The following is a 27,661-nucleotide window of genomic DNA, read 5'->3' on the forward strand; positions in this document are numbered from 1 at the left end:
CCGAATTCTCTGGGCTAGTTGGACACCGAGCCCCGGCACTGAGTGGCGTTCTAGGACAGGGGTCGGACCGCAGCCAAATTTAAACGGCTAAATCTAACAGCCTTAGCTAAAGCTGAGGGGAGGGGAGGGAGGCAGAGAAGAGGTGGAGGGAGGGGCGGGGGCGGACCTACATGCGGGTCACGTGGGGAGGGGCGGGGCTTGGCCGATGTCCCTTTTGTTTTGGCTGGCGCGTGCGCAGAAGGGAGAACACGTGGTCTTACGGCCCCGCCCCTTGCCTCAGTCGGCGGGCGGGCGGCCGCGCCGCGCCTTGCTCACCCCGCCTGTGTTGACTTCTTGTGGAGGAGTTCCTAGGCGGAGCCGTTTCTGTTCCATGTGTTTCTGGTTTCATTTATTTGGTAGTCGTTTCGGGCTAACGGTCTTCCGCTCTCAGAGCTAGTGGAGATGGAGGGGAGCCGAGAGGGCGCTTGACGTGAGGGTGCTCTCAAGTTGAGGTCACTTCTCCGGGGAAGCAGGATGTGTGGTGTTTGGTAGCGTACGGGGTTATTTATATGCCGGTCGCTTCAGAAAGGGCAGGAAAGAAAGTCTGGATTTACAGCCCGGGGAGGTGGCTGGACATTCCAGTGAACGTTTACTCCCTCCCGGAGAGCTGGCGCTTGGCTCCCCGCCCTGCCTCGCCCCTGACGTATCCGGTCTTCCCTCCTCCCTTCAGCGGCTTCGGGGTATTTTTTTTTTTTAACTGTGGGAAAACCGTTTAGTGGAGAGATCTAAGAGGACAGCATCCCTCGTTTGTCCTTAGTCAGCTTGCGGTTAACTTCGTGCCAAGTTTGGGTCAGAAGGAATGTTTTTGAAGCACGGGCTGACTTGGTTGGGGCAAGTTTGTTAGCAACTAAACCTGGTGAAATATTTACCAGTACCGCAGACAAGCTGGTAAGTGATTTTGACGATGAAAAAGTGGTTCTAAAATAATGGAGAACGACCGGGTGTTCTGGAATGCACATTCCCGAGAGAAAGAGGTTTAGTAGCGTGTGGTACCTGCCCTTTCCAGCAACTCTGACTAGCTGTTTCCTTGGGCAAGTCACAACTTCTCTGATCTCAGAAGTTTCTTCTGGTAAACAGTTTCACAACACTGTCTGCTTTTTGAGATTTTTGCGAGGATCAAATGGCATGTGTTAGTAGATGTGATTTGTAATCTTTACACACCCTACAAATTCGAAAACTGCCCAAAGACAGATTTTTTAAAGCCAGCATCCTGAAGGAATATAAAGGAGAGGCATGTCTCAAAATAGGATATATTTGACTATTTTAAAAATCTGTTTTAACGCTTATCTTTTGATTCTCCTTCAGCTTGCATCTACTTAGACCACTGTCAAGGTCTACCACCATTTCCTTCCTGCAGCCATAGTTTTAATCTAGGTAGATAATCTCGATTTTGTTTTCCGTGTCCTAGGGAAAAAAATAATTCCCTAAGAAAATGTTTTACGTGAAACTTTTAAGATCTATTTAATTACATTGATCTTTATATTTACCTTTCTGTTTTCTTGTTAGTGTGCTTATTTTACTAAATGATTTTTTCGTTATGAGTATGAAAAATAGACACGTGCAAATAAATGAAACTAATTTGTATATCCCCTCTTTATTATGTGTGCATACATATATTTTCTCTAACTCTTGGTTTCCAGGACTATTAAATGTTTACAGGAGTAAAAAGCCCACTCTCCTGCAGAGCTGCTAGAGGGCTTGAACTGTTGACCGCACTGAATACAGCTCACCTTGTAACCACTACACCACAAGGGCTCCATACTAATTGATGAACATTTCACCATATAATTCATTTAAATGTTTACTAATTTCAAATGCTAGCGGTGCTTCTAATATTTTATGAATATACATTTTTCTACACAAAATAACCTTGTACGTGAATCATTGAAATACTTAGGATTTGTAGAAGAGGCATGCTGGGGCAAAGGTTTTTTATAGATTCTTGTAACATTACCAGATGTTATATTGAGTTACATTCAACTAGTGGCTCAAGCAAGGAACCCAGCTGGAATAGTGTTAATGTGTTGGGCTGCTAACCTCAAAGTCAGCAGTTTGAAACCACCAGCTGAAAGACTGGGGCTTTCTACATCTGTAAAGAGTTGCAGTCTCTGAAACTCAGCTGGGACAGTTCTACCAAGTGGTTCCAAGGCAGTAGACTGCTTTGGTTTTGAAGTAGTGTGAGCAAAGGAGCCCCGGTGAAGCAGTGAGTTAAGCATGGACTACTAACGAATCACACATGGGAGAAAGATGAGACTCTGAAGCTTCTAAAACCTTCCGAGTCAGTTCCGTTCTGCAGGATTACCAGGAGTCGGAATCCACTCCACTGTGAGTTGGATGGGTAATGTGATGAGCATATGTATCTTTGTTCATCCTTTGTTTTTTCCTTGACTGTCCCCATGCTTTGGCACAGTCATCCACATGAAGAACAACAGTTTCCTAAGCTGGGGTTTACTCTCAGCTCACCACTGGATTGCACCGGCCAACAGAGAATAGTCAGGTGCAGTGGCGGGTGGCTGGGCATCCTTTGTTATTAGCTTTAGTTTGGTTTGTCTTATTTTCTTACTTTTGTCTGCCATGCATTTGTTTGATCTTAACTTACTGTAAGCTACTTGAGGGAAGGAATGTGTTTTTATTGGGCAGGCTGTGTGTTTAATAAATACTTGTAAGTTGATTACTGGTTTGCATATTCTTGTGACCTCTGGAAATTCAAGAAATTGCTCTTCTGATTCTTTGTCTTATTTAGTGGAAGAGTGTATTGTTGGCAGTGCACTATTATAGTTTGATTCCATTCAGATGGGGAGTCTCACTGTTATTAGGACATGCCTCTACTAGTGTCTAGTGCTTGCCGATATCCAGCAGTTTCATTATTGAAGAACTGCTGTTGCTGGTTTTGAGGCCAGCTGTCATCATGTTACAGTATTTAATTTTCTTTACTCATTCATTTAAGGAGCCCTAGTGGCCCTGGTTTAAGCTCTCGGCTGCTAACTGAAAGGTAGACAGTTTGAACCCACCAGCCATTCCTCTGAAAGAAATATGCGTCTGCTTTGGTGAAGACTTACAATTACAGCAGTGGAACCCTATGGGACACTTCTGCTCTGTCCTGTAAGGTCACTATAAGTTGGAATTGACTCATTGCCTGTGGATTTGGTACTCATTCCTCTTTCTTATTTGGAATTCACTTGGATGTTATGTTATTCTAGTTTTACTTTTATAGCCTTTCTGAATTCGGGGTGGAGAGAGGAAAACCTAGGATTTCTTTGTTTCATTCTTCAGGCTGTTCTTAAATTAGCCCACCTATTACTGTACATGGCATCTTTTGCTAACTTTCTTACTTAACCTGCCGCATAAATCAATTCTTGTTTTATTACGCTTTTCATGTATTTATTCACTTATCTGTTCATTTCCTCTTACATTTGTCCATAGAGTATTAGAGATGTTTGAAAGCAGAAACGGCTTCATGTTTATAATCATGTTTGGGATTGTTTACTGATTGGGTCCATTAATTTATTAAGCAGCACAGAATAAAGCTGTTAGCAACAGAACTGACAGCTAATAGGGAATTAACCAATTTATTGACTTTAAAGCATGTTGTACCTCTAATTTTACGAATTTTGTGGAAACAGGCGAAAATGCTTCATTTTTATTTTTTTAAATCATTTTATTGGGGGCTCGTACAACGCTTATCACAATCCATCCATTGTGTCAAGCATATTTGTACATTTGTTGCCATCATAATTCTCAAAATATTTGCTTTCTACTTGAGCCCTTGGTATCAGCTCATTTTCCTCCTCCCTCTAAACCCCCCCATGAATCCTTGATCATTTATAAATTATTATTTTGTCATGTCTTACACTGCCCAACATCTCCCTTCACCTACTTTTCTGTTGTCCCCCAGGGAGGGGGTTATATGTAGATCCTTGTCATCCTTTCTTCCAGACTAGCCCTCCTTCCCTCCGCCCTCCCAGCATCACCACTCTCACCACTAGTCCTGAAGGGATCAACTGTCCTGGATTTAGTTTCTAGTTCCTGTCTGTACCAGTGTACATCCTCTAGTCTAGACAGATTTGTAAGGTAGAAGAAAATGCTTCCTTTATATTGAGGCTTTGCTAATACTTTTAAATCTTTTATGAACTTTTTAGCTTTCCTTTTCAAATACAGTCCTGTACTGCTTAATATTCACAATATGTTTTATGAAATAGAATGTGTGTGTGATTTGAACATTGTGTGAATTCCATATCATAGTCTGGCCCTGCTCTGTAAGCATCTTGAACAAGCTTTGAGCCTTAGTAGCGATCAGATCATCAACATGCTGAGAGAAGGAAATCCCTTCTGTGTTTGGTCTTTAGTATACATCATTAGCAAACTCTCCCTCCATATTTGATTAGGTCCCTCTGCAGTTTTTGTTAGCCTGGTAATTTTCAGTGGAGGCAATTCTATAACAACTTGGAGAATTTTTGTGTTTGAGGATCTTTGTGATAGTTGAGTGTTAATGCCTGAACTATTCACTGATTTTCCCTTTAATACAGGAGTCTGGGTGGCCTAAGGTTGAAACACCTGACTCATGACCCAAAGCTTGATAGTTCAAATCTACCAGCTACACAGATGTGGCAGTCAGTGGCTTTCATAAAGATTTATAGCTGAAAAATAAATAAGGATTCTGGGGGTAGGGTGGGGAAGAGAGGGGATAAAGGGGAGCTGTTATAAAGGAGTTCAAAAGAAAGAAAATGTTTTGAAACTGATTGTGGTGGCAATTGTACAGTACTTCTTGATGTGATTGAACTATGGAATGTTATGACTTCTGTAAGAGTTCCCAATAAAAGAATTAAAAAAAAAGTTTTATAGCCTTGGAAATGCTTTGGGGCAGTTCTGTGTTCTTTGGGGTTGCTATGAGTTGGTATGGGCTCTGGCAGTGTGGGTTTAGTTACTTGGATTGTTTTAATCTATTTTACTGCCAAGTCAACACTTTTCCTTTGCATCTTTCTACTGCTATTATTAGTGCTGATTTTGCAGTGTTTAGGAGCATGATGCACTATAAATAATATTTTCAAAATAAAATTAAACATAACTATTAGAACTAAAGATAGAACTCTACAGCATAATACAATACATAAGATTAGATGATGCTGCCTATGAGTTGAAGCATAAACTGTAACACAGTAAATGTTTTAGATAGGATGTATAATACATATATAAGTCCATCAAGACATGTAGTACAGGTTTTCTCTCTATACACACACACACACACGCACACACACACTACCACCATTATATGTAATCACTTTGTATACGAGAGACATGAGAGACATGTTGCATGCAGGAATTGTTGCATTCACTATGTCCCATTCTCTGACGGATTTTTGGAGACTCATAACCTGTTCAGGGAAAAATTCTGTTATCTTTTCTTCCATTTTCCCCAAATGTTTTGAAACCATACTCATATATGATTGGACAGTGCCCGAACAGACATTTTGCAGCACATAACTATTAAGATTTTGTCTTCAGTCCTGTAAGCTTCTTGCTTTTTATATATGCCTATATATTTACATTTTTATCTGGTTTACATTTTATTCATTTTACCACTAGTTAATATTTAACAAAGTAAAGTAAAAATTTACAGACATGGCAAATGTGACAGGGCACTTTTAAATGTAAATTTCTGGATCTAAGTCAATGTACATTGGAAACATGACGCTTTTATATTCAGATGAATCATGTACTTATAACAAGAGTAATAATTCTCCTTGAAGTATGATCTGTTTGATCTGTTATGTGGCCACCCAAGTAGCTTTATCTTTAATTAAATTCCTTTGTCTTCAAAGAGAATTCCTTTTTTGGAATTGTTTTTAAAGTGGAAGAAGTTCTTGCCTGTAAACATTGCAGAGCTTCGAACTGGTTCTTTCCAGTTCAGTTGACAAAGCAAAAGCTGAATAGACAGGAATTTGCAAAATGTGGGTGTTTGGAACAATAATTGGAGTGGGAAAATTGTAGGTCAGCACCCTGCTACAAACTTAATACTCCTTTTAGAAAACAAGGGCAGCATACATATTGCATAGCAACCAAATCTCGTGACAGGCAGAATAGGAAACAACAGTGTCCTGCTCATAAATGGTGGACAACTGTATATCTTTTACTGTGGGTCTCTATCCACAGTTGTGGCAATAGTCCAATCTCACATCAGGCTTCCGAAAGGGCTCAGTTAGGCCTCTTCTGAGTCAGCAATTCCAGAACATTGGCTTGTAACTTTCACTATTCTAGTTCATATTTGCAAATTCTGGTCCTGATTTCATTTTGTTGGTTATGTCACAATTCACTAAAACCGATTTGAAGCGCTGCATTGAATACAGAGAACTAAGCTAGCTGGACTGAGGTCGTATCAATTGCTATAGTGTTTTGTTTTGTTTTTGTTGTAAATTGAGACTTCACGTAATGTTGCATATCTAGAAATCTTAGAAACCAACTATTTTATATTCTTTTCATTAGTTCTCTATATAGTGTACATGTTTGAACTCATTTTCATTTTTTATTACTGTAAGTGTTTTGCCCTTGATGAGTCATAAATTAGAGACTTGGAGTCACTTTATATTTCTGTAGTTGGGTAGCACAGTTGCTACATGTTGTGATCTGGAAAGTTAGTAGTTTGAAACCAACCAGCCAGTAGTAGCTTTCTCTGAGCTGCTCCCTGGGAAAGCTGAGGCTTTGTGCTCCCTTAAAGAGTTACTTTCAGAAAGCCACAGGAGCAGTTCTATACTGCCCTATAGGGTCGCCGTGGTTGGAATGAACTCAATGGCAGTGAGTTTGTTTTTTCAACAAATTGTTTAAAATGTTTAAAAGTTAAAAGCATTTCATAGTTTGTTGAAGAATATGTATACTTTCCCCCTATTCATGCTTTTGTTACATGTATTATCTGCAACATTTAAGTTGTAAGTATGGAAATAATTTAATATTTAACTTTAGAATTCTCTCTCAACATACTGTTGCTAATCTTTTCACTGTTTTTTTTTTTAGCTTAAGAGGACTAATTTGAAAAGATTGGCAGTTTGAACCCATGTTGTAAAACCCTACCTACAGATACACACACCACCATACAGCTCTTGCAATCTGCTTCTGGAAGGTCACAAGTTGAAAACTCCATAGAGCATTCATTCTACTCTGCACACAGGGGGCCAGTTGGGATAAATGATGGCAACCAATAACTGAGTCCTTCCCAAGTCTGCTCCATTTCATAAGATAACACCACTGATGACCAAGTTGCTCAGTCAGAAACCCGAGGACTCATCCATGATTCTTTTCTTTACCTTGTTTTTGTTTTTTAGATGCCATCGAGTCAGTTCCAATTTATAGTGACCCTGTGTACAACAAAAGCAAACACCGCTTGTCCTGTGCCTTCCACCCCATTTGAGTCTTACTGTAACCACTGTGTCAATCCTAAAATGTGGTCATTCCTCTTTTTTGCTGCCATTTATTTGCATTTAGCAAATGTGATGTACTTCTTCAGGGACTTTTCTTTCCTGATAATATGTCCACAGTACCCAAGGCAAACACTTGCAATCCATGCCTCCAAGGAGCATTCTGGTTGTACTTCCTTCTAACATTGGTCTGTTTGTTCTTTTAGCAGTTCATGGTACTATCAATATTCTTGGTCAACACCATAGTTCAAATGCAACGATGTTTCAGTGTACAACTTTCACATGCATATGAGACAATTGAAAATGCTCTTAACTTGGATCAGGCAATCTTTTTTAAGCAAAAGGGAAGACATTTATTGGAGCCCATACGGGAAACCCTAGAGGGGCCCATCATACCCTACTGTGTAGGCATGCCCAGCAAAGGGTCATACCATTCTCTGTACCCCCAAGCCCCAGAGGGACTCCCCTTGAGCCGAGCCCCAAAGCCCCAGGACTGGCTGGGAGTGGGGACTGATCAGGCATTCTTTAGTCCTCAAAGTTACATCCTTGCTTTTTAATCTTTTAAAGAAGACGTATTTACCCAACAGATTTACCCAATGCATTGATTGAGGCTTTCATAAGCATTGATTACGAATTCAAGCATGATGAAATCCCTGACAACTTCAATCTTTTCCTCATTTATCATGATTCAATCTCTTGGTCCAGTTGTGAGAATTTTTGTTTTCTTTATATGGAATTGTAATCCATACCGAAGACTGCAATCCTTGATCTCCATCAGCAAATGCTTAAAGTTCTCATTTCCAGCAAGCAATGTTATGTCATCTGCATATCTCAGGTTGTTAATAAGTCTTTTCCAATCCTGACACCTCATTGTTCATATAATCCAGGTTTTCTGATGAGAGGATACAGCCTTGACTCACAGCTCTCCTGATTTTAAACCATGCAGTGTTCTCTTGTTCTGTTTGTACAGTTGCCTGTTGAGCCGTGCACAGTTTCCGCATGAGCACAATGCAGTGTTCTGGGATTCCCATTCTTCTCAGGACTATCCATACTATCCATATTCAACATGCAGTTGGATGCCTTTGCACAGTCAATGAAACACAAGTAAATCTCTGGCATTCTCTGCTTTCAGCCAAGGTCAATATCCTTTTCTGAATTTGGTTGTTCACTCTGGCAGCTCCCTGTCAGTGTACTGCTGCAACCATTGTTGGATGATCTTCATCCAAATCTTAACTGTATTTGTTATCAATTTTATTGTGATATAGTTTGAGCATTCTGTTGAGTCTTTCTTTGGATTGGGTACAAATATGGATCTCTTCTAGTCAGTTGGCCATGTAGTTGTCGTCCAAAGTAACTGGCATAGATAACTGAGTGCTTCAAGTGATTCATCAACTTATTGAAACATTTCATTTATTTCCTCAATTCCCGGAGCCTTGTTTTTAGCTAACGCTATCAATGCAGCAGAACTTCCACCAGTACCATTGGTTCTTGCTCAAAGGCTGCTTCTTGAAATGGTTGAATGTCGACTAGTTCTTTTTGGTTCAGTGACCTGTATTCTTTCCATCTTTTGATGCTTCCTGCATCATTCAGTATTTTGGTTTTCTAACTCTTGGTTTTGCACATTTCCTTTAGTTCATCATTTATTTCCTTTGCCTTAGCTAGTCTACAATTAAGTCCCTCAAATCTTGGCCACCAGAAATCTCACTTATCTTTAAGTCTGTTCTAAAATAACTCATTTTTCATTTCTACTGTTCCCTTACTTTTCCAGACCTTTGCTAACTTTTCTAGAATTACTTCAGTAACATTTTTCTCTACTGGCCTCCTTGCCTCCATTCTGGCTCCATTACAAATGTTTTCTTTACAGAATAGCCAGTGTGAGAAAAAAAATTTTTTTTAAGTTAAAACTGTAAAGCAGATCAAGTTAACTTCTTTGCTGAAATCTCTCCAGTGATCTTCCTTTGATTTAGATGAAATGTTTATAGTTTGGCCTGAATCTACCATCTGATCTTATTTTTCCTCCATCTTTGGTTGATTAAGTTCCAGACATACTTGTTCTTTTGGGTTCCTAAGACTGGTATATTGTTGGATTGCTAACCTCAAGGTCAGTGGTTCCACCCCATCCACTGTTCCTCGTGAGAAAGGAGGTTGTCTGCTTCCTTAAAGATTTATAGTCTATTAAAAAAAAAGATTTACAGTCTAATAAAGTTTCTTATTGCCTTTTATTTTTGTTTGTTTTTAAAAAATTGTTATTTCAGGTCTCAGCACAAATAGCACCTGCAGAGAGGCCTTCTGTCATCTACAAATCTAAATTAACCACGACCCTTATTTGTATTTTTGACTGCCATCTTTCTAGTAACTAGGACAGTGTCTTTTACACATTGCTCAGTAAATATGCATTGGTGTACTCAAAAGAAGTCTTGGTGGTACAGTGGTTAAAATGCTGTGCTGCTAACCAAAAAGGTCAGTGGTTTGAAACAATTTGTGGACGAAAGATGTGGCAGTCTGCTTCCAGAAACATATCCTTGGTAACCCTGTGGGACAGTTCTCCTCTGCCCTATAAGGGTCCTTCGAGTTTGGTTGAGTTTAATGCATTTAGCCCATTTGTTAGTAGAGAGTAGAGGCTTGCATGTTGCTTTGATCCTCAACAGCCTTTAGCAGATCTTCCAGACCAAGGATGATTAGGAAGAAAAGCCTGATGATATACATCCGAAAAGATCAAGTGAAATTCCTATGAATCCCACTGTGCATGGGCACACCATGAGCTGGTGGCCAACTCAGTGGCAGTAAACAGCAGCAGCAACAAATGGCTTATTGAAAGTTCAGTTTTAGTTCCTTCTACATTAACTAGCCATGGTGGTGCAGTGGTTGTGTTCAGCTGCTAACTAGAAGGTTGGTGATTTGAACGTACCACTTGCTTCAAGGGTGCAAAGTACTAATGGAATGCACCTATGGAACTGCTGGCGATGATCCTGAGGTGAATTTGCAGAGTTTGACATCTTGAATCATGACATCATGAATACGGAATAATCCATGAACACAGCATATATTCTAATTTTAGATCATTCTAGGTTTTTTTTTCCGTTCATTTTGTGTATTTTTCAGCATATAGATTCAGTTTATATTTTATTAGATTTAAAACCAAATCAAACATGTTGATGTTGAGTTGATAATGACACACAGTAACCCAATGTGTATCGTAATGTAACTGTGCTTCACAGGATTTTCTTTTTTTTTTTTTTTTTACCCACAGCCCGGATTTTCTTAACAGAAGTAGATCACTAAGCCTCTCTTCCTTATGGTGCTGCTGGGGGGATTCAAACCACAAACCTTTCATTTAGTAGCTGAGTGCAAACTGGGCTACTTGAAGACTTACTTTATACCTATCTATTTCATGCTTTTTGGAACTACTGAAATTGTTAAGTGCCGTAGAATCAGTTCTGATTCACACACAGTGGGGGCCTATGTACATAGAACAAAGCACTGTCTGGTCTTGCAACCAGGATCACAGTTGTTCTTCTGTTTGAGCTCATTGTTGCAGCCACTGTCTCAATCCATTTCATGGAGGGCCTTCCTCTTTGACTGCCCCTCTACTTTACTAAGCATGATGCTCTTTCCAGGAACTGGTCTCCCTTGATAACATGTCCAAAGTACCTGTGATGAATTCTTGCTATTCTTGCCTCTAAGGAACATTCTGGTTGCTGTTTCTTCAAGGCAGATGTGCTTGTTCAGTTTTGGCAGTTCATGGTACTTTCGATATTCTTTGCCAGGATCATAGTTCAAATGCATTGATTTTTTTTTCTTAGGTCTTCCTTATTCACTGCCTATCTTCCATGTGCATATGAGGCAATGGGAAATACTATGGCCTGGGTCAGGTGTACCTTAACCTTCAAAGCAACAACCTTGCTTTTAACACTTTGCCCACTGCAGTATGTCATTGATCTCGTGAGTTCTGCTTCCATGAGCATTGATTGTGGATCTAAGCAAAATGAAATCCTTGACAACTTCAGTCTTTTCTGTTTGTCATGTTAACTATTGGTCCAATTGTGAAGATTTTGGTTGTCTTTACATGGAGTTGTAACCCATACAGAAGATTGCAATCCTTGATCTTCATCAAGGGCTTCAAGTCCTCTCTACTTCAGTAAACGGTGTTTTGTCATCTGCATATCCAACCATGTTAATAAGCTTTCCGGAAATCCTGATTCTCCATTCTTCATAGAATCTAGCTTCTCTGTTGCATACAAAATTTCTGTTCTCAGTGTGTCACTTCCAGTATATAAAAATACAATAGGTTTGTTTTTAATACGATGGATTTTTGTATATTGAATTTATCTTGATTATAATTCACTGCCATTGAGTTGATTCTGATTCCAAGGGGCCCTCTAGGAAAAAGGAGAACTGTCTCTGTCAATTTCTCGGCCTGTACTTTTTACTGGAATAGAAAGCCTCATCTTTCTCCAGAGAAGTGGCTGGTGGTTTCTAACTGCTGTGATTGCAGCTAGCAGCCCAACAACTACACCATGGGGCTTCTTTTTTTTCCAAAGAAAAATGAATCACATTTTTTTCACTTCTTTTAAATTTATAAAAGGGGAATGTTCTTTTGCTACATCTTTTCTACTTGAGATTTAAATAGGGAAATTAAATCCAGCATTGCTTTACATTTTTAAAAGCAGTAATAGAAATTGATATGCGTTATTCAAATGTGCTGAGACATTACTATCTAGCAGGTTCGTCTTAAAAAATCATTTTATTGAGAGCTCTTACAGATAGTATAACAATCCATAATTCAATTAGATCAAACATAATTCTACAATTATTGTCACAATTTTCAAAACATTTTCTTCTTGAACTCTCTGATATCAGGCCTCCTTTATCCCCTCCCTTTCCTACCCTGCCACCTAGGAATCCTTATTATATTATAAATAATATTTTAAAATGATTTTTCAGGGCCTCTTATATGAAATATATTTATTAATCCTAGGAGATTTTTTAAAGATATATTTGTATTGTTTACATGGAAAATTAATGTCTTTGGTGGATAGAGACAGTTTCATTCTTATTTTCTAATCTGCATGTTTTTTTTCCTTGCCTTGTTGAATTGAACATGACTTTCAATATAGCATAGCATAGAGGTGATATCAGATAGCTTGGCTCATTCTAGCTTTAGGGCAAAAGCACTCAGTCTTTTCACTAGTAATTATAGTGTAAGCTCTAAAGTTTTGTGTAAATACTGTATCAGGCCAAGGAATTTACTTTATTTCCCCTAATTTGCCCTGAATTTTATCATTAATATTTATTTGATTTTGTTAAATGCTTTTCTTGCATCGATCAAGAATAATTTTCTTTTTTAGCCACTGAAAACCTTATCACTAGCATTGGTGAAGTGCTGCAGACCTGCTAAGAAGAACTTTGTAGGACAAAGTAAGGAGAACTTTGAGTTTTATTCTAATTCTGGTGACAGTTACTCGTTCACTCAGCAAATATGTTTTGAGCACCTGCTGTCAAACACCCTATGTTGTAGATACAGTGGTTAAAATAGGCACGGTAGCCGAGAGTTTGTACGTTCTAATGATAAATATAAGCGTTTCTGCAATGCAGAGATGGTGTGAGAAGTGGTGAGTTACAATACTGAGTTTGAAGACATTACATTGCAATGATTGCATATTTAAATAGTTGAAATAATTGGAAAACATGCTTGTGTTTTATCTTTATCTACAGAAGACAGCTATTTTCTTGTTTCTTTTGATTGAAAACCATAAGCTTGGATTTTTATAAGGATACATTAAGGAATAGACTTCAGAGATACTTCATGAAGATCCTATAATAGGAACTGATATGACTGACTTATTTCACTAGAAGCAAAAAACCTTTTATATCTAAGTATATTGGTTTATCCACTGTTGTGTAACAAATGACCCCAAATTTAATGGCTTAAAATAACATCTCACAGTTTTTGTGTCATGGGAATCAAGGAATGGCTTAGCTGGGTCTCTTAAGTTCTATCACAAGTCTGCAAAGAAAGTATTGACTTGTGTTGCAGTCATTCCAGGACTTGGCTGGGGAAAGAACTGGTTCTCGATCATTTGCTTGACTGTTGGCAGGTGTTTGTTTTCTGTAGGCTAAAGACATTAGTTCTTTGTCATTGTGGGTCTAACTCAAAACACAGCAGCTGGCTTTTCTGAGTGGGAAGGTGACAAAGTAGAAATCATAATCCTTTTATTACCTAATTTCAGAAGTAACATTCCAGCACCTCTGTTGCATTCTGGTCACTAGCATTGAGTCATAAGTCGATTCTGTATTAGAGGAGAGAATTCATGGCACAAGGCCATGAATACCAGAAGGTGGACACTGTCAGGGTCATTTTAGAAGTTATCTATACCTAGAGTAAGCCCTAGAGATCTCACCAGAAACAGTTGTGTGTGTTTAATAGTGGTGCTCTAACAAGTGTGCCCTTTAAAAAATATACTCACTTTCTCTAGCCAAGACATGGGCTGACTGCATTCCAATCAGTACGTCATTGTAGCCTCATTCCAACTCATATTGCTCCTCTAGGTCAAAGTGGAACTGCCCCACAGAGTTTCCAAGGCTGTAAACCTTCATGGACACCATAGTACCATATAGGTTCAAACTGACTTTTGACTAGCAGTTTAGACACTGGCTCAACAGTTTAGCCAGTTTGTCACCAGGACTTCTTAGATGTGCCTTAGCAACAAGCTCAAGCTCTGCATTTCTTTCCCTTCTCCTTTTGCTACCAAACTACCATATACACTCTAGTATAAGCCGACCCAAGTATCAGTTGAAGCACCTACTTTTACTATAAAATCTGCATTAAAAACGTGCTGAGCAAATGTAAAAATGTGCTTGACCCAATGGATGGATGTATGGATTGCGCTAAGAGTTGTACGGAGCCCCAATAAAATAAGTTTAAAAAGGAAAAGAAAGCTACAATGTATAAAAGCAAACAAAAATGTGCTGAAAAACTCAGGTTATGCATGAGTATATACGGTATATTTCTAACTAAGGACTGGTGGCACTATTGAGTAGCTGTTAGAAGGGCTAACTTAAATGTCAGTGATTCAAACCAACAAGCCACTCAATGGGAGAAAAGTGAGGCTGCCTGTTCCTGTAAATATTTACAGTCTCAGAAACCTGATATATGGTTACTCTGAGTAGAAATCAACTTGAAGGGAGTGTTACCTGTTTAATATATTTTCAACTAATTTTTGTCTGCCTCATATTTTTGGTTTCCCCTTGTCTTTATCCAGGGTTCAAGATGAACAACTCTGTCAGATAGCATTTAATCTTCTGCCCCTGTGCTAATGATTTTGATTATATTAATAGCAACTTGTTCAAAATTTTGAGAGAATAAAGGAGTATTGGGTAGGGTACATATCACCAGAACTAAGGTTAAAGCATTTGCTCATACAAAATAATTATCTAAATACTGTTATAGATGTTACTAAACTAGATGGTATAAATAGCTTAGTTCATTAAATACATTAATTTGAAAATTGGAAAACATTTCAATATTAACTCAAAATATTTTTATTTCTTATAAAAATGCATGTGAATCTTGGTATTTTTATTGTTTTGTATTTTGGATTTAAGATTAATGGAGATGTGTTGCATATAGAATTTATTACTTAGGCTTGAGATAATATATAAAATGTTCAATTTTTAAGACATCCAGAATTAAGAACTAGAAATATGTGTTTATGAGACATTATACTATACTTATTTTTATCACCTAGAAATAACAATGTGGTTTATTTTTGCATTGTTTCCCTTCAATTAATAATATTTTTAGTTAAAATTCAAATCTTAAAATACCACTTATAGTTCTGTTTCATGAAACTTACCTAATGAAACTACTGTTAAAAGTTTAGTGCCCCCACCAATATATACAGTTTAATGACATTAACTGTATTCATTATGTTTTCTAAACATCACTATTTGTTTCCCAAAAATTGTCACTTTTAGTGGAAGCTCAGTGTTTCCTAAGGAGTGACTCCTTTTCTACCTCTATCATCTGCTCCTGGAAATCACTAATAACCTGAACTCTGTATAACTTGCCTATTCTAGACATTGCATATAAGTGGAATCTTACAATACTGCATGTTTGTGGCTGACTTACTTCACTCAACATATTTTCATGTTTAGTATGTATCTTTTCTCGAGGGCTAACTAATATTCCTTTTATTATGTACCACGTTTTGATCTTCCATTTTTTATTGATGCACATTTAGGTTTTCTTCTTCTTTTAGCTTTTGTGGATAGTACTGCAACGAACATTCCTCTCGCTGACATCAAGCCAGTGCTGACTCAGCAACCATATAGGACACGGTAGAAATCCCTTGGGTTTCTGACCTTGTTTAAAGGAGTAGAAAACTCCATCTTTTTCCTGCTGAGCCACTGGTTGTTTTGAACTGCTGGCCTTTCGTATTGCAGCCCAACAAGAAACCTCTACACCACCGGCGCTCCTTGCATTGAACAGAGATGTACATATACAAGGGGATACCCCCAAAATTCAGAATTTTTTTCAAAACTAGGCATTTAAATTTTTTTAACAAAACAATCTTATCACCTTCAAAGTACTCTCTATCACACTTAATAAAGAACATTTGTCAAATCTGCTACTCCATTCTTGAAACATTTTTTAAACTTATCTATTTGGATGGCTGAGTGCACGCACTCTTTTTTCTTCACCTTTTCTATGTCATCAGATCGCTGTCCTTATGTCCCTCTGCATTTGTGGAAACAAAAATACGTCTCATGAAGCGAGGTCAGGTGAGTAAGGTGTGGGGCAAAAGAGGCATACTGTTTTTTGTTTTTTGCCAAGCACTTGAGATGTCTGTGTGAGCAGGTGCGTTGTGGTGTCAAAGCCCCCCATTTGCCACATATCAGGCCTTTTTTTGTCAAACTATTATACAATCTTTAGAAAATCTAAATAGAAAGTTTGATTAAAGTCTTACCTGGTGGAATGAACTCCAAATGTACAAGTCGACATTTTTTTGTCCTTTCGGGAAGTTGACGGACGTCCAGGACAAGGTTTGTCTTCAAGCAACATTTCCCTTTTTATCTGTCATCTATCTATCTATCATTTTATTAGGGACTCATCACAATCCATACATCAATATTGTAAAGCACATTTGTACTTTCATTGCCCTCATCATTCTCTAAACATTTGCTCTCCACTTAAGCCCCTGGCATCAGGTCCTCATTTGTTCCTCCTCCCTCCCCGTCCCCCACTTCCTCATGAACCCTTGATAATTTAAAAAGTTTTTGTCATCTCTTGCCCTGTCAGACATCTCCTTTAACCCACTTTTCTGTTGTCCGTCTCCCAGGGAGGAGGTCACATGTAGATCCTTGTAATCGGTTTCCCCTTTCCAACCCACTACGCTTCCAGTATGGCCACTCACACCACTGGTCCTGAAGGGATCATCCACCCTGGATTCCCTGTGTTTCCAGTTCCTGTCTGTACCAGTTTACAGACTTGCAAGGTAGAATTGGGATCATGATAGTGGGGTGGGGGAGAAAGCATTTAGGAACTAGGAAAGTTGTATGTTTCATCGTTGCTACATCAAACTCTGACTGGCTCATCTCCTCCCCAAGACCCCTCTGCAAGGGGATCTCCAGTGACCTACAAATGGGCTTTGGGTCTCCACTCTGCACTCCCCCCCTCATTCACTAAGGTAAGATTTTTTGTTTTGATGCCTGTTACCTGATCCCTTTGACACCTCATGATCGCACAGGCTGGTGTGCTTCCATGTGGCCTTTGTTGTTCTGAGCTAGATGGCCGCTTGTTTACCTTCAAGTCTTTAAGTCTCCAGATGCTATACCTTTTGATAGACGGACACCATCAGCTTTCTTTGCCAAATTTGCTTATGCACCCATTTGTCTTCAGCGATCGTATCATGGAGGTGAGCACACAATGGTATGATTTTTTGTTTTGATGCCTGATAACTGATTCCCTTCAGCACCTCGTGATCACACAGACTGGTGTGCTTCTTCCATGTGGACTTTGTTGCTTCTGAGCTAGATGGCCACTTGTTTACCGTCAAGCTTTTAAGACCCCAAACACTCTATCTTTTGATAGCCGGGCACCATTAGCTTTCTTCACCATATTTGCTTGTTCACCTCCTTTGTCTTCAGCGGTTATGTCGGGAAGTTGAGCATCATATAATGCCAATTTAATAGTATTCTTGCATTGAGGGAGTACTTGAGTGGAGGCCCAATGTCCTTCTGCTACCTTAATACTAAGCCTATAAATATATGCACATAGATCTAATTCCCCATCCTCATAGAGAAAAATATTTGCATATGTACATATCTTTATCTAGACCTCTATAAATGCCCTTTGTCTCCCAGCTCTTTCCTCTCTTTCCCTTGACTCTCCTGTCCCACTATCATGCTCAGCCCTGACCAGGGTTTCAGCAGTTCCTCTTAGTTACATTACCCTTGATTATGCCCTACCAGGCTTCCCACACCCACCTCATCACCAATTTGGATCACTTGTTGTTCCCTTGTCCTTGGGTTTGTTAACACTACTTCCTTTCCCCACACCCGGAACTGTCGTTCCTGTTATTTTTTTCCTCCGGATTATTCATCCAGCCTATCTTATTTAGACAGACCTGCGGAAATAATAACATGCACAAAAACAAGCCAGAGCAAAACCAAGGAACAACATACAACAAAATAACAAACCAATAACAAAACACAAAAAGAAAGAAAAACTTGTAGTTCAAGGATCATTTGTTGCCCTTTAGGAGTGTTTTCCCATCCAATGTGTTGGGGCACCCCGTCCTGGCCCCAAAGTCCACCTTCAGCATTCCCTGGGGACCTTGCCACTCCATTCCCTTGCTGTTGCACCCCCTTAATGTTTTGCCTTTGTGTGGCGGGATGAGATCGGGTGTGATTTCCACACCATCTCTGGTGGTGTCCCCTGTAGGGCTATGGATCAGTGAGGAGCGTCATGTCTCATAGTGGGGCTGGCCATGTGGTCCTCTGTGGACTGGCTGCTCTAATTGGGATCATCATCCTCAAGGCCTGGTGGGCCAGGATGTGCTCCAATCTCTCCTCCTCCCCCTTCATCTGCTCCCGTGTGCTCCGATTAGATATGTCACTCTTCCGGAGCTGCAGATTCAATCCCATCTTTTGAAATAAATTCTTCTGGGGGTAGGGGCAGGTGTCCACTTAGTATTTGGGATCGGGGCCAGCCCCCCAGACCTCTCTACTGGTTCCCAACTCTACACTGGCATGTTGCATTCACATCTTGGAGCACTGGGTTGAAGTCTGGTCCCTCTTTCCCTGTGGAGATACAAACAATACACTCCCCTTGCTCTGTGCCCCAACTACTCATTTTTTTATCCTTTATTATTTTTCCTTTCCCCACTTTTCTAGTTGTCTACCATGTGTATCCCTGTATTTAATATGGTCCCTGCCATATTACCTGGTCCTCACCCCAGGAAGGATTGTATACAGTAGCTTTTTCCCTATGTTCTGTTTGCATTTTTTTAAAACTCACAGCAGGGGACTCATGTTATACTTGCCCTTTTGTGTTTGACTTTGCTTGGCATGATTTCCTTAAGTTCTTCCCATGCAGCGATGTGCTTAGTACGTTCATCATTGCTTTTTAGCGATACGTAGTATTCCATTGTGTGTATATACCACAATTATTTAAAAAAACATTTTATTGGGTCTCATACAACTCATCACAATCCATACATACAGCAATTGAGTAAAGCACCTTTATACATTCGTTGCCCTTGTCATTCTCAAAATTCGCCTTCCACTTGGGTTCCTGGAATCAGCTCGTTTTCCATTTTTTTCCCTCACCCCCCCTCCCAGTGCTTCCCTTCCCCCATGAACCCTCAGTAGATTATAAATTATTTAATCTTATACTGCCCGGTGTCTCCCCTCACCCACCTTCCCATTGCCCATCCCCCAGAGAGGAGGTTACACGTAGATCCCCGAGATCGGTTCTCCCTTTCTACACCCCCTTCTCTCCCGGTGTCGCCACTCTCACTGCTGGTCCTGAGGGGTTCATCCGTCCTAGATTCCCTGTGTTTCCAGATCCCTACTGCACCACTGTACATCCTTTGGTCTAACCAGGTCCGTAAGACAGAATTGGGATAATGATAATTGGGAGGGAGGAAGCGTTCAAGAACTAGAGGTAGGTTTTGAGTTTCATTGTTGCTACCCTGAGTGACTCATCTCCCCACTACCCCTCTGCAAGGGTTGTCCAGCTATCTACAGATGGGCATTGGGTCCCCATCACGTACTCCCCTCATTCACAGTGATGTGATTACCACCCCCCACCACCTTTGTTGTTTGAAACCTGGTCTCCTCTGCCCTTCACAATCACACGTTGGTGTGTTGCTTCCTTGTGGGCTTTGTTGCTTCTGGGCTAGATGACCGCTTGTTTACTTTGAAGCCTTTAAGTGTCCAGTCGCTATATCTCTTAATAGCCGGGCACCATCAGCCTTCTTCACCACACTTATGCACACATTCGTCTTCAGCATTTATGTGAAGAAGGTGATCACACAATGATTGTTTTTGTTCCTTGGTGTCTGCTACCTGGACCGTTCAACACATTGTATTCACTTAGGCTGTGTGCTTCTTCTCTGTGGGCTTTGTTGCTTCCAAGCTAGATGGCTGCTTGTTTGCCTTCAAGCCCTTAAGACCCCAGACGCTATATCTTTTTGATAGCCGGGCACCATCAGCTTTCTTCATCACCTTTGCTTATGCACACGTCTGTCTTCAGTGATCATGTCGGGAAGGTGGGTATCATGGAATGGCTATACTACAACTTTTTAATCCAATCGTCAGTTGATGGAAATTTGGGTTGCTTCCAACTCCTTGAAATTGGACATTTCACCTTTTTAAACGAGAAAAACCACTCATACACTTGAATTTTTCTCATAGCGCCGTCCTTGTGAGCAGTATTCAACATCGCAACAGTTTCTCAGGCTTTTTTCCAGAGCAGAAAACAGAATTTCACAGCCACACGCTGTTCTCTTAAATTGAACACAACAAAAAAACGAGGTTTGAGCAAAACAACTTTTACAAAAAAATTCAGTGTGACCAGAGAGAACCTTCCCAGGTGACACCACTGTGCACACTAACTATCAGTGAGTTCCTTTATGTCGCCTAGTGGGGAAAATGTGTACTATGAAAGCTCTGTCCAGTGCAATTCCGGTGTTGGGGGGTACCCATTTATATGTCTGTTGTTTCAGATCTCTTAGCGGTATGCCTAGGAGTGGAACTGCTGGTCATCTAGCCCTGTGAATGCAGTGGTTGAATGGTTTGCTGCTAACTGAATGGTTGGTAGTTAGAACCTATTAACCACTCTATGCAAGAATAATGTAGCAATTGGCTTCTGCAAAAATTACAGCCTGGAAACCATTATAGGGTAGGTCTACTCAGTCCTATAGTGTCTTTTTGAGTTGATAGCGCACAACAATATGGGAGGTCAAGGGGAAAAATGAATTGTCATACTGTTTTCCTCAGCAGTTGAACTGTTTTAATCTTACCATCAATACCAGGAGGGAATTCTATTCCTCCTTATCCTTTTGTTTTTAGTTTTTTATCCATGGCCATTTCGTGGGTTCTGAGCAGAATATTAGCTCATTGTGGTTTTGATTCACATTTCAATAATGATCAAAGGAGAGAGAAAGTAATGTGTCAGTGGAAATTCCACATCTTCATGTAACAGACCGGGATTTGATTCCTCACCAGTACACCTCAAGTGCAGCCACCACTTGTCTGTTAGTGGGGATCCTGAACAAGTGAGCTCCGGTGGCATCCTGCTTACAAGTTGCGCTGTCATACACAGGGTCAGTAGTTCCAAACCCGCACTCTGGGAGAAAGATGGGGTTTTCTGCTGTATAAAGGTACAGACTAATAAATTCATAAGGGAAGTTATGCCCTCTCTTAAAGGGTTGCTTTGAGTCAGCATTGCCTCAATGACAGTGAGTTTATGATGCTGAACAGGTTTTAATGGAACTTCCAGACTAGATTAAGAAAAAGAGTTGTTGATCTATTTGTGAAAAATCAGTGAAAACACCATTGGATTACAATGTTCATGTTTGATTGTGTGTGGGGTTGCCATGAATGGACTGATTCAATGAACCCTAGCATTAGTAACAAGAGTGACTAATGAGTTGAGCATCTTTTCATGTGTTTATTGACCCATGTGCATTTCTTAGGTGAAGTGTGTTCAAGTCCTTTGCCCATTTTTCAATTGTTTGTTTTTTTGTGTTGTTACAGAAATTTTTTTTACCTTGACAGGTAATGAGTCTCCAAGACCTTTTAAAAAATGTTTCATTGACATACATTTTTCATATCATATAAGTTAATCATTTAGTCATAATAGATTTTTATATTTATCACTGTAATAGATTCTAGAACATTTTCTTCTTATACTCATAGTTAGCGCTGCATTTCCCCCACCCTCCCCTGCCACACTCCTAGGCAGTTACCAATCTAGGTACTGCCTCTATAGATCTATTTATCCTAAATTTCATATATTGAAAATCATATAAAACACAAATAGGAAGCAAGCCAACAACAGCAATAAATACTACAATGACTAGATGAAATATATAAAACCTTCAGGAAAACAAAATATTAAAAGCGGAACCAATTTTAAAATGGGTCAGAAGGGAGCTCAAATGATAGGGTATGACATATTACCAGAACTACATCTTCCATAATCCACTTTGCCGTGCTCGCTGTATGATAGCAAGGCTATTCACACTGCTGGACCATTGTCAGATGGGATTCATCAGAAGCTTAATCCCCAGGGGGACCCTGCCAATGGAGCTTGGGCTTCCACTGTTACCCATAGCCCTCTGCAAACCGGGTATTTACAATGTTACTTTTGATGATTAATAAACATTTTCCAGTGATGTATCTAAGAATAATTCATTGTTGAAGACTAGCCCCAAGTATCACCCCTGTTTTAAGAGTTTTATAATTTTAAACCTTAAATTTAGCTCTTTGATTAATTTTGTTAGTTTTTATATTTGGCATGAGATATTGTGGAAATGCATTTTTCCAGAAACATTTATTAAAGAAATTATGTTTTCACCACTAGGTGAATTTGACAGTTTTGGATATTTTTCTTACCCATTTTATTAACTACATACACACACACACACACACACACACAGATATGTGTGTGTACAAATGTATATATATGTATGATTTTGTATATGCAATTTAAGGGTCCCATACTATCTATGTATATTCTGCATTAAAAAAACATTCTTTTTGAGGCATGCATGGAAGAAAGCTTTGGAAATCTGCTTTCTAAGATTGCAACCAAGAAAATTGTGTGTGAAGTGTAGTTCTCCTTTGAAGCACAGTTCTGACAATTAGAATTGAACTGCCAAAAATGGGTTTGGTTTGGGAGTTAGGTTCATATTTATACATAGTAGTGTAGTTCATTCTTTTAAAAGTGTTTTCTAGTATTCCTCATATTATTTTATTGTTAGACAAGTAGGTTGTTTGCTTTGAAAGAATGTTCTGCTATTACAAGCACTGCATCCGTGTGCATCTGTGACAAATGTATTTTTAACACTATTGTGAAACTGCTAAACCGATCCAGTCTGGAGCCACCCTCATGACTGTTGTCATATTTGAGCCCGTTGTTGCAGCCACTGTGTCAATCTGTCTTCCTTTTTTTTTTTGCTGCACATCCGCTTTACCAATCATGCTATCCTCTCCTGGGACTAGTGTCTCGATAACTTGTCCAAAGTATCGGAGACAAAGTCTCACCATCCTTGCTTCCAAGGAGAATTGTGACTGTACTTTTTTTTTTAGTTTTATTGGTACCTAATCTTCATATCATACAATTCCGTAGTTCAATTATTCAATCATATCAAGAGGAATTGTACAATTATTACCACAATCAATTTTATAAAACCTCCTCCCCTCATGGTTAAGTTGTCTTTAAAATTAGTTGTGTAATCACAGTCAGTTCTAGTGCTCCCTACCCTGTCATGCCTTCATTGTTTACTCCCAAAGTCCCATCATCCTTCTTGTCTGCTACTCCCCAACCCTATGTCCCCGTAGACCCTGGCATCAGTTATTATCTCTGTGCAGCCACTTCTTCTGTGCTTCACAAACTGGAAAACCTAACAAACAAAAAACAAAATTGAAAGAACGTGGTAAGGATAAAATAATAATATAAAGATAAAATACAAATAATGAGTAAGACAGAAAAGACCAACCGCAATATTTAAAAAGCCAGGGAAGAAATTTTTGTCATGGAACAAGCAAGACATAATTGTACCTAGAACAAATTTAGGTTAGGTCAGATATGGAGGTCAGGTGATCAAGTATCAAGTTGGATCTAGCATAATCTGACATTAAGGCCATTGGAGACCCTTTCCTGTGGCTACTGGTAGGGATCTGACTAGTTACTCTGCAGAGGGTTTTTGACCTCCCACTGCCCTCTATAGCCTTCTACCAAGTGGGTGTTCGTAATTTTAGCTCTGATACTTTACCCTTTGTCATATTTTAATTTTCTGTTGTCATCTTTGGATTACACAAACTGGTGTGTTCCTCCCATGTGGACTTAGTTGACTTCTCTCTTAGATGGCTGTTTATTTGAATGTAAGCCTTTCAGATCTCAGACACTAATCCAGTTGATAGCTGGGCACCATCAGCTTTCTTCACCACACTTTGCTGTAGTACCCTTATCTTCAGTGATCATTTCATGAGGGTGAGCATTGAGCAGGACCATGTTATCAGAACTAACTTTTTGGATTGGGGCTAGAGTTAAGTAGGACCCCAGCATCCTTTGGGATATGCATGACTGAGGTTTACTTTGGCAGCCATGACAAAATCAAAACCCTGTCAGACCAATTAATATAACAGCAAACAAAAACCCATAGAAGCAAAAAAGTACAACATTGTCAATCATCTATTTTCCCAATGCAATACATCCTTTTATTTCTTTATTGCTGGTTCCGTCATATTATGGACTCATGCAAAGATATCCTCTTCTTTACCTTACCCTTGATCATTCCCTACCAGACCTGCCACTCCCCCCTCACCATCAATTTGGATCCCATGTTGTTTCCTTGTCCCTGGGTTAGTTAACACCACTTCCTTACCCCCCACTTCCCCCTATCCCAGACCACTTCAATCTTTTCTTTGTTTCTCATTGCGTATTGGTCCGATTGTGAGGATTTTGATCTTCTTTACCTTGAGTTAGTGTTCATGAACAAGGCTGCAATCCTTGATCTTTATCACAAGTGCTTCGGGTCCTCCTCACTTTCAGTAAGCAAGGTTTTGTCATCTTTATATTGCAGGTTGTTAAAAGCCTTCCTCCAATCCTGATGTTGCATTCTTCTTCTTATGGTCCAGATAGTTCAATCCATGATAGAAATTTTATTTTTCCTCATTTCATCATAATTTATACTTTTGCTTTAAAACACTTTTGTCAACTTGAGGGTTAGAAAACTAGTTTCTTGCAATGTTAATCTATATTCCCTTCACTCTAATGTAATGACTATTTGGATTTCATTATCTCTGATAATGTACCTGATTGTATCCTTTGCCCATTTAAGGGAGGTCTTTATATATTTTGAATACAAATATATAGTTTTTATATATTATAAAAATACCTGTTTACAGTATTTTTTATTACAAAGAAACTTTGATTTGCCTGTTTCTCTTTGCTAATCTTTGTAGAGCACTATTGTTTTTAAATAGGAATGAAGAGAATAGTTTCAACTAGTACCAACGTACATAGGTACCAAGTACATAAGTGTCTGTCACTCATCATGTTTATGAGTATTGAAACAAATTATGAATTACTGTGTCAAGAATTTCGAAGTAGTAGATATCGTCAAAAACTTATACAAATTTTTTTCATTAACTAGGTATGATAATTAAAACTTTTTATATAATTTGTAATGGTGCTGGATTAATTCTTAAGTGCATAAATGCTTTTAATAGGTATGATTTAAAAAAATACAAATGGAATTTGTTTAGTTATGGGATTAATTCTTAGTGGTAACCTGGCACAGTTTTCTCTACTTTTCCAGGCAGGAGTAACACATTCTATAAATATAACTGATGACTATCCAGTTGTGAAAGGGAAAAATTACTGCTATTTTAGGAAAAATATATGCATATTATAAATTTTTGTAATTTTAATTAAAATTATATAAATGCATCCTTAGTTGTAATTCTAGCTTATGTAGATCTTTTTACTCTAACATCTTTTCATTATTATTAATACTGTTAAGTTTGTGAAGATTAGCTTGAAAAATGAAAATTTAGACCAATGGTTTCTATTTAATAAAGGTAAGTAATCCTTTTTTATAACAGTACGGAGTTGAGTCATGTTTTCCTGTATGTTTCCCAGATTTCGGGTTGGACATCTTTACCTTTTGACTTTCACTTAATCTTGTGCAAATGTGTAATCCTGAGATTTAATCACACTTACAAATGTTTGTTGAACTTTTTATTTTGCTAGGAAGTGTGCAACTGTCCTTGCAGTTGTGGCTATTTGGCTCCCAAAGAGAGGAATAGTTTGTTTGATACTTGTTGAATCCCTTGTGAGCCAGAAAATTGCAGAGATAATAATGTTGGTTTGGAATGGGAGATAAGGAGGAGTTTGGATCCATTCATGTTTTAATCAGAAATATCTAAAATGTTGCCGTTAGAACAAGTATACACATAAAATTTATTTTCTAGACACTTGATTGTTTATTTTTACCTTATTCCAGGTTTCCAGTAATTATCTGTAGGAATCGCCATGACCCCAGCTCTGAGGGAGGCAGCAACAAAGCGTATCTACTTTTCATCTTTGCCAAGTACCATGGAGTCTGACAAGATGCTATGCATGGAAAATCCAAGAACTGTAGATGAACAGCTAAAAGGAGACACTTTCTCTCAGATGCTGGGATTTCCAACTCCAGAACCCACTCTTAATACGAATTTTGTCAACTTAAAACATTTTGGCTCCCCTCAGTCTTCCAAACATTATCAGACAGTTCTTTTAATGAGTTCTAATTCTACATTAAATAAATATGATGAGAATTATAACCAAAAGAAATTGGGGGATACAAATTGCAATAAGCTGAAAAAAATACTGTGCAATGGCAGTAATATTCAGCTCAGTAAAGTATGTCATTCTCATTCAGAAGAGTTCATCATAAAGGAACCTCTGTCAGATACCACAAGCCAGTGCATGACAGATGTACAAATTATTTTGGATTCAAGTATAACCAAAGACGCTGATGTAGATAAGGTACAATTGCACAACTGTAAATGGTACCAAAAGAATGCACTTTGGGATAAAGTTACTGATGCTGAGATTAAACAGGGTTTATTACACTTGGCTCAAAAGAAAGTTGGACTTGGCCACTCAGATGTACCTATTAGTTCCTCAGCTGCTGAAAAAGAGGAAGAGGTGAATGCTCGCTTACTCCATTGTGTAAGCAAACAGAAAGTTTTACTCAGCCAGGCTAGAAGAACTCAGAAACATCTACAGATGCTCCTGGCAAAGCACGTGGTTAAACACTATGGTCAGCAAATTAATTTTTCTATGAAGCATCAGCTCCCCCAAATGAAGATCTTTCACGAATCTACCACAATCTTGGATAACAATTTACCTAAATGTACTGAAATTAAGCCCGAAGGCAACACAGTGACTGCAGAGAATACATTGTGGGATGATTCAAACAATGGTTTTGCCCGATGTTCAGCTGCAGAAATCCAAAGATTTGCACTGTCTGCTACACGGCTGTTATCTCATGTTGAGGAAGGCCTCGATTCCGATGCAACTGATAGCAGCTCTGATGATGATTTGGATGCATGTTCCATCAGAAAGAATGTGGCAGTGTAAGTGCAAAATTCTCACTAGACTTTCCACTGTTCTGTTTACAGCTACAGTTTTCTCTTGTTTTTAAGACATGTTAAAAGGAAACAGATTTCCTAACAGCATATTGACAAGGAGGCCTGATCCAGTAGTGGGTTACATGTTAGTCTGCTAACCACAAGGTTAGCAGTCCAAATCCATTAGCTATTTTGCAGGAGAAAGAAAAGAGAATGGTTTATCATGGTGTAGAAACCCAAAGGTTCTACTTGATCCTATAGTTTTGCTATGAGTCAGAATTGACTCAATGGCAGTTGACTTGGGCTGATGGCATAATATTTACTTTTTAAAACTTTTGATGAATTGTAAAAATTTCAATGCT

The 27,661-nt window shown here is 39.0% G+C and overlaps 2 protein-coding genes and 1 non-coding gene across 6 annotated transcripts in view; 1 reads left to right on the forward strand and 2 right to left on the reverse strand.

Annotated features, from left to right (window-relative positions):
• KANSL1L (KAT8 regulatory NSL complex subunit 1 like) overlaps positions 1–27,661 on the forward strand; it is a 99,911-nt gene that overhangs the window by 285 nt on the left and 71,965 nt on the right. For 2 of the 4 annotated variants that reach the window (XM_075528858.1, XM_075528861.1), the window contains exon 2: positions 26,189–27,305. In XM_075528858.1, coding sequence (XP_075384973.1) covers positions 26,218–27,305 — 1,088 coding nt within the window. In that variant the 5' untranslated portion in view covers positions 26,189–26,217. Of the gene's footprint in view, positions 1–280; positions 928–12,841; positions 12,864–26,188; positions 27,306–27,661 lie in introns of those variants that run through there. The other 2 variants (XM_075528859.1, XM_075528860.1) reach the window with 2 other exon arrangements.
• On the reverse strand, positions 2,426–2,549 carry LOC142425192 (small nucleolar RNA SNORA65). The gene has a single exon (XR_012779549.1). It is a non-coding gene; the product is annotated as a small nucleolar RNA SNORA65 (small nucleolar RNA).
• RPE (ribulose-5-phosphate-3-epimerase) overlaps positions 21,929–27,661 on the reverse strand; it is a 96,575-nt gene continuing 90,842 nt past the window's right edge. The window contains exon 5 of the mRNA XM_075528863.1: positions 21,929–23,581. Coding sequence (XP_075384978.1) covers positions 23,477–23,581 — 105 coding nt within the window. The 3' untranslated portion in view covers positions 21,929–23,476. The remainder of the gene's footprint in view (positions 23,582–27,661) is intronic.

This window comes from Tenrec ecaudatus, chromosome 13 (assembly GCF_050624435.1).
Source record: "Tenrec ecaudatus isolate mTenEca1 chromosome 13, mTenEca1.hap1, whole genome shotgun sequence".
NCBI lineage: Eukaryota > Metazoa > Chordata > Mammalia > Afrosoricida > Tenrecidae > Tenrec > Tenrec ecaudatus.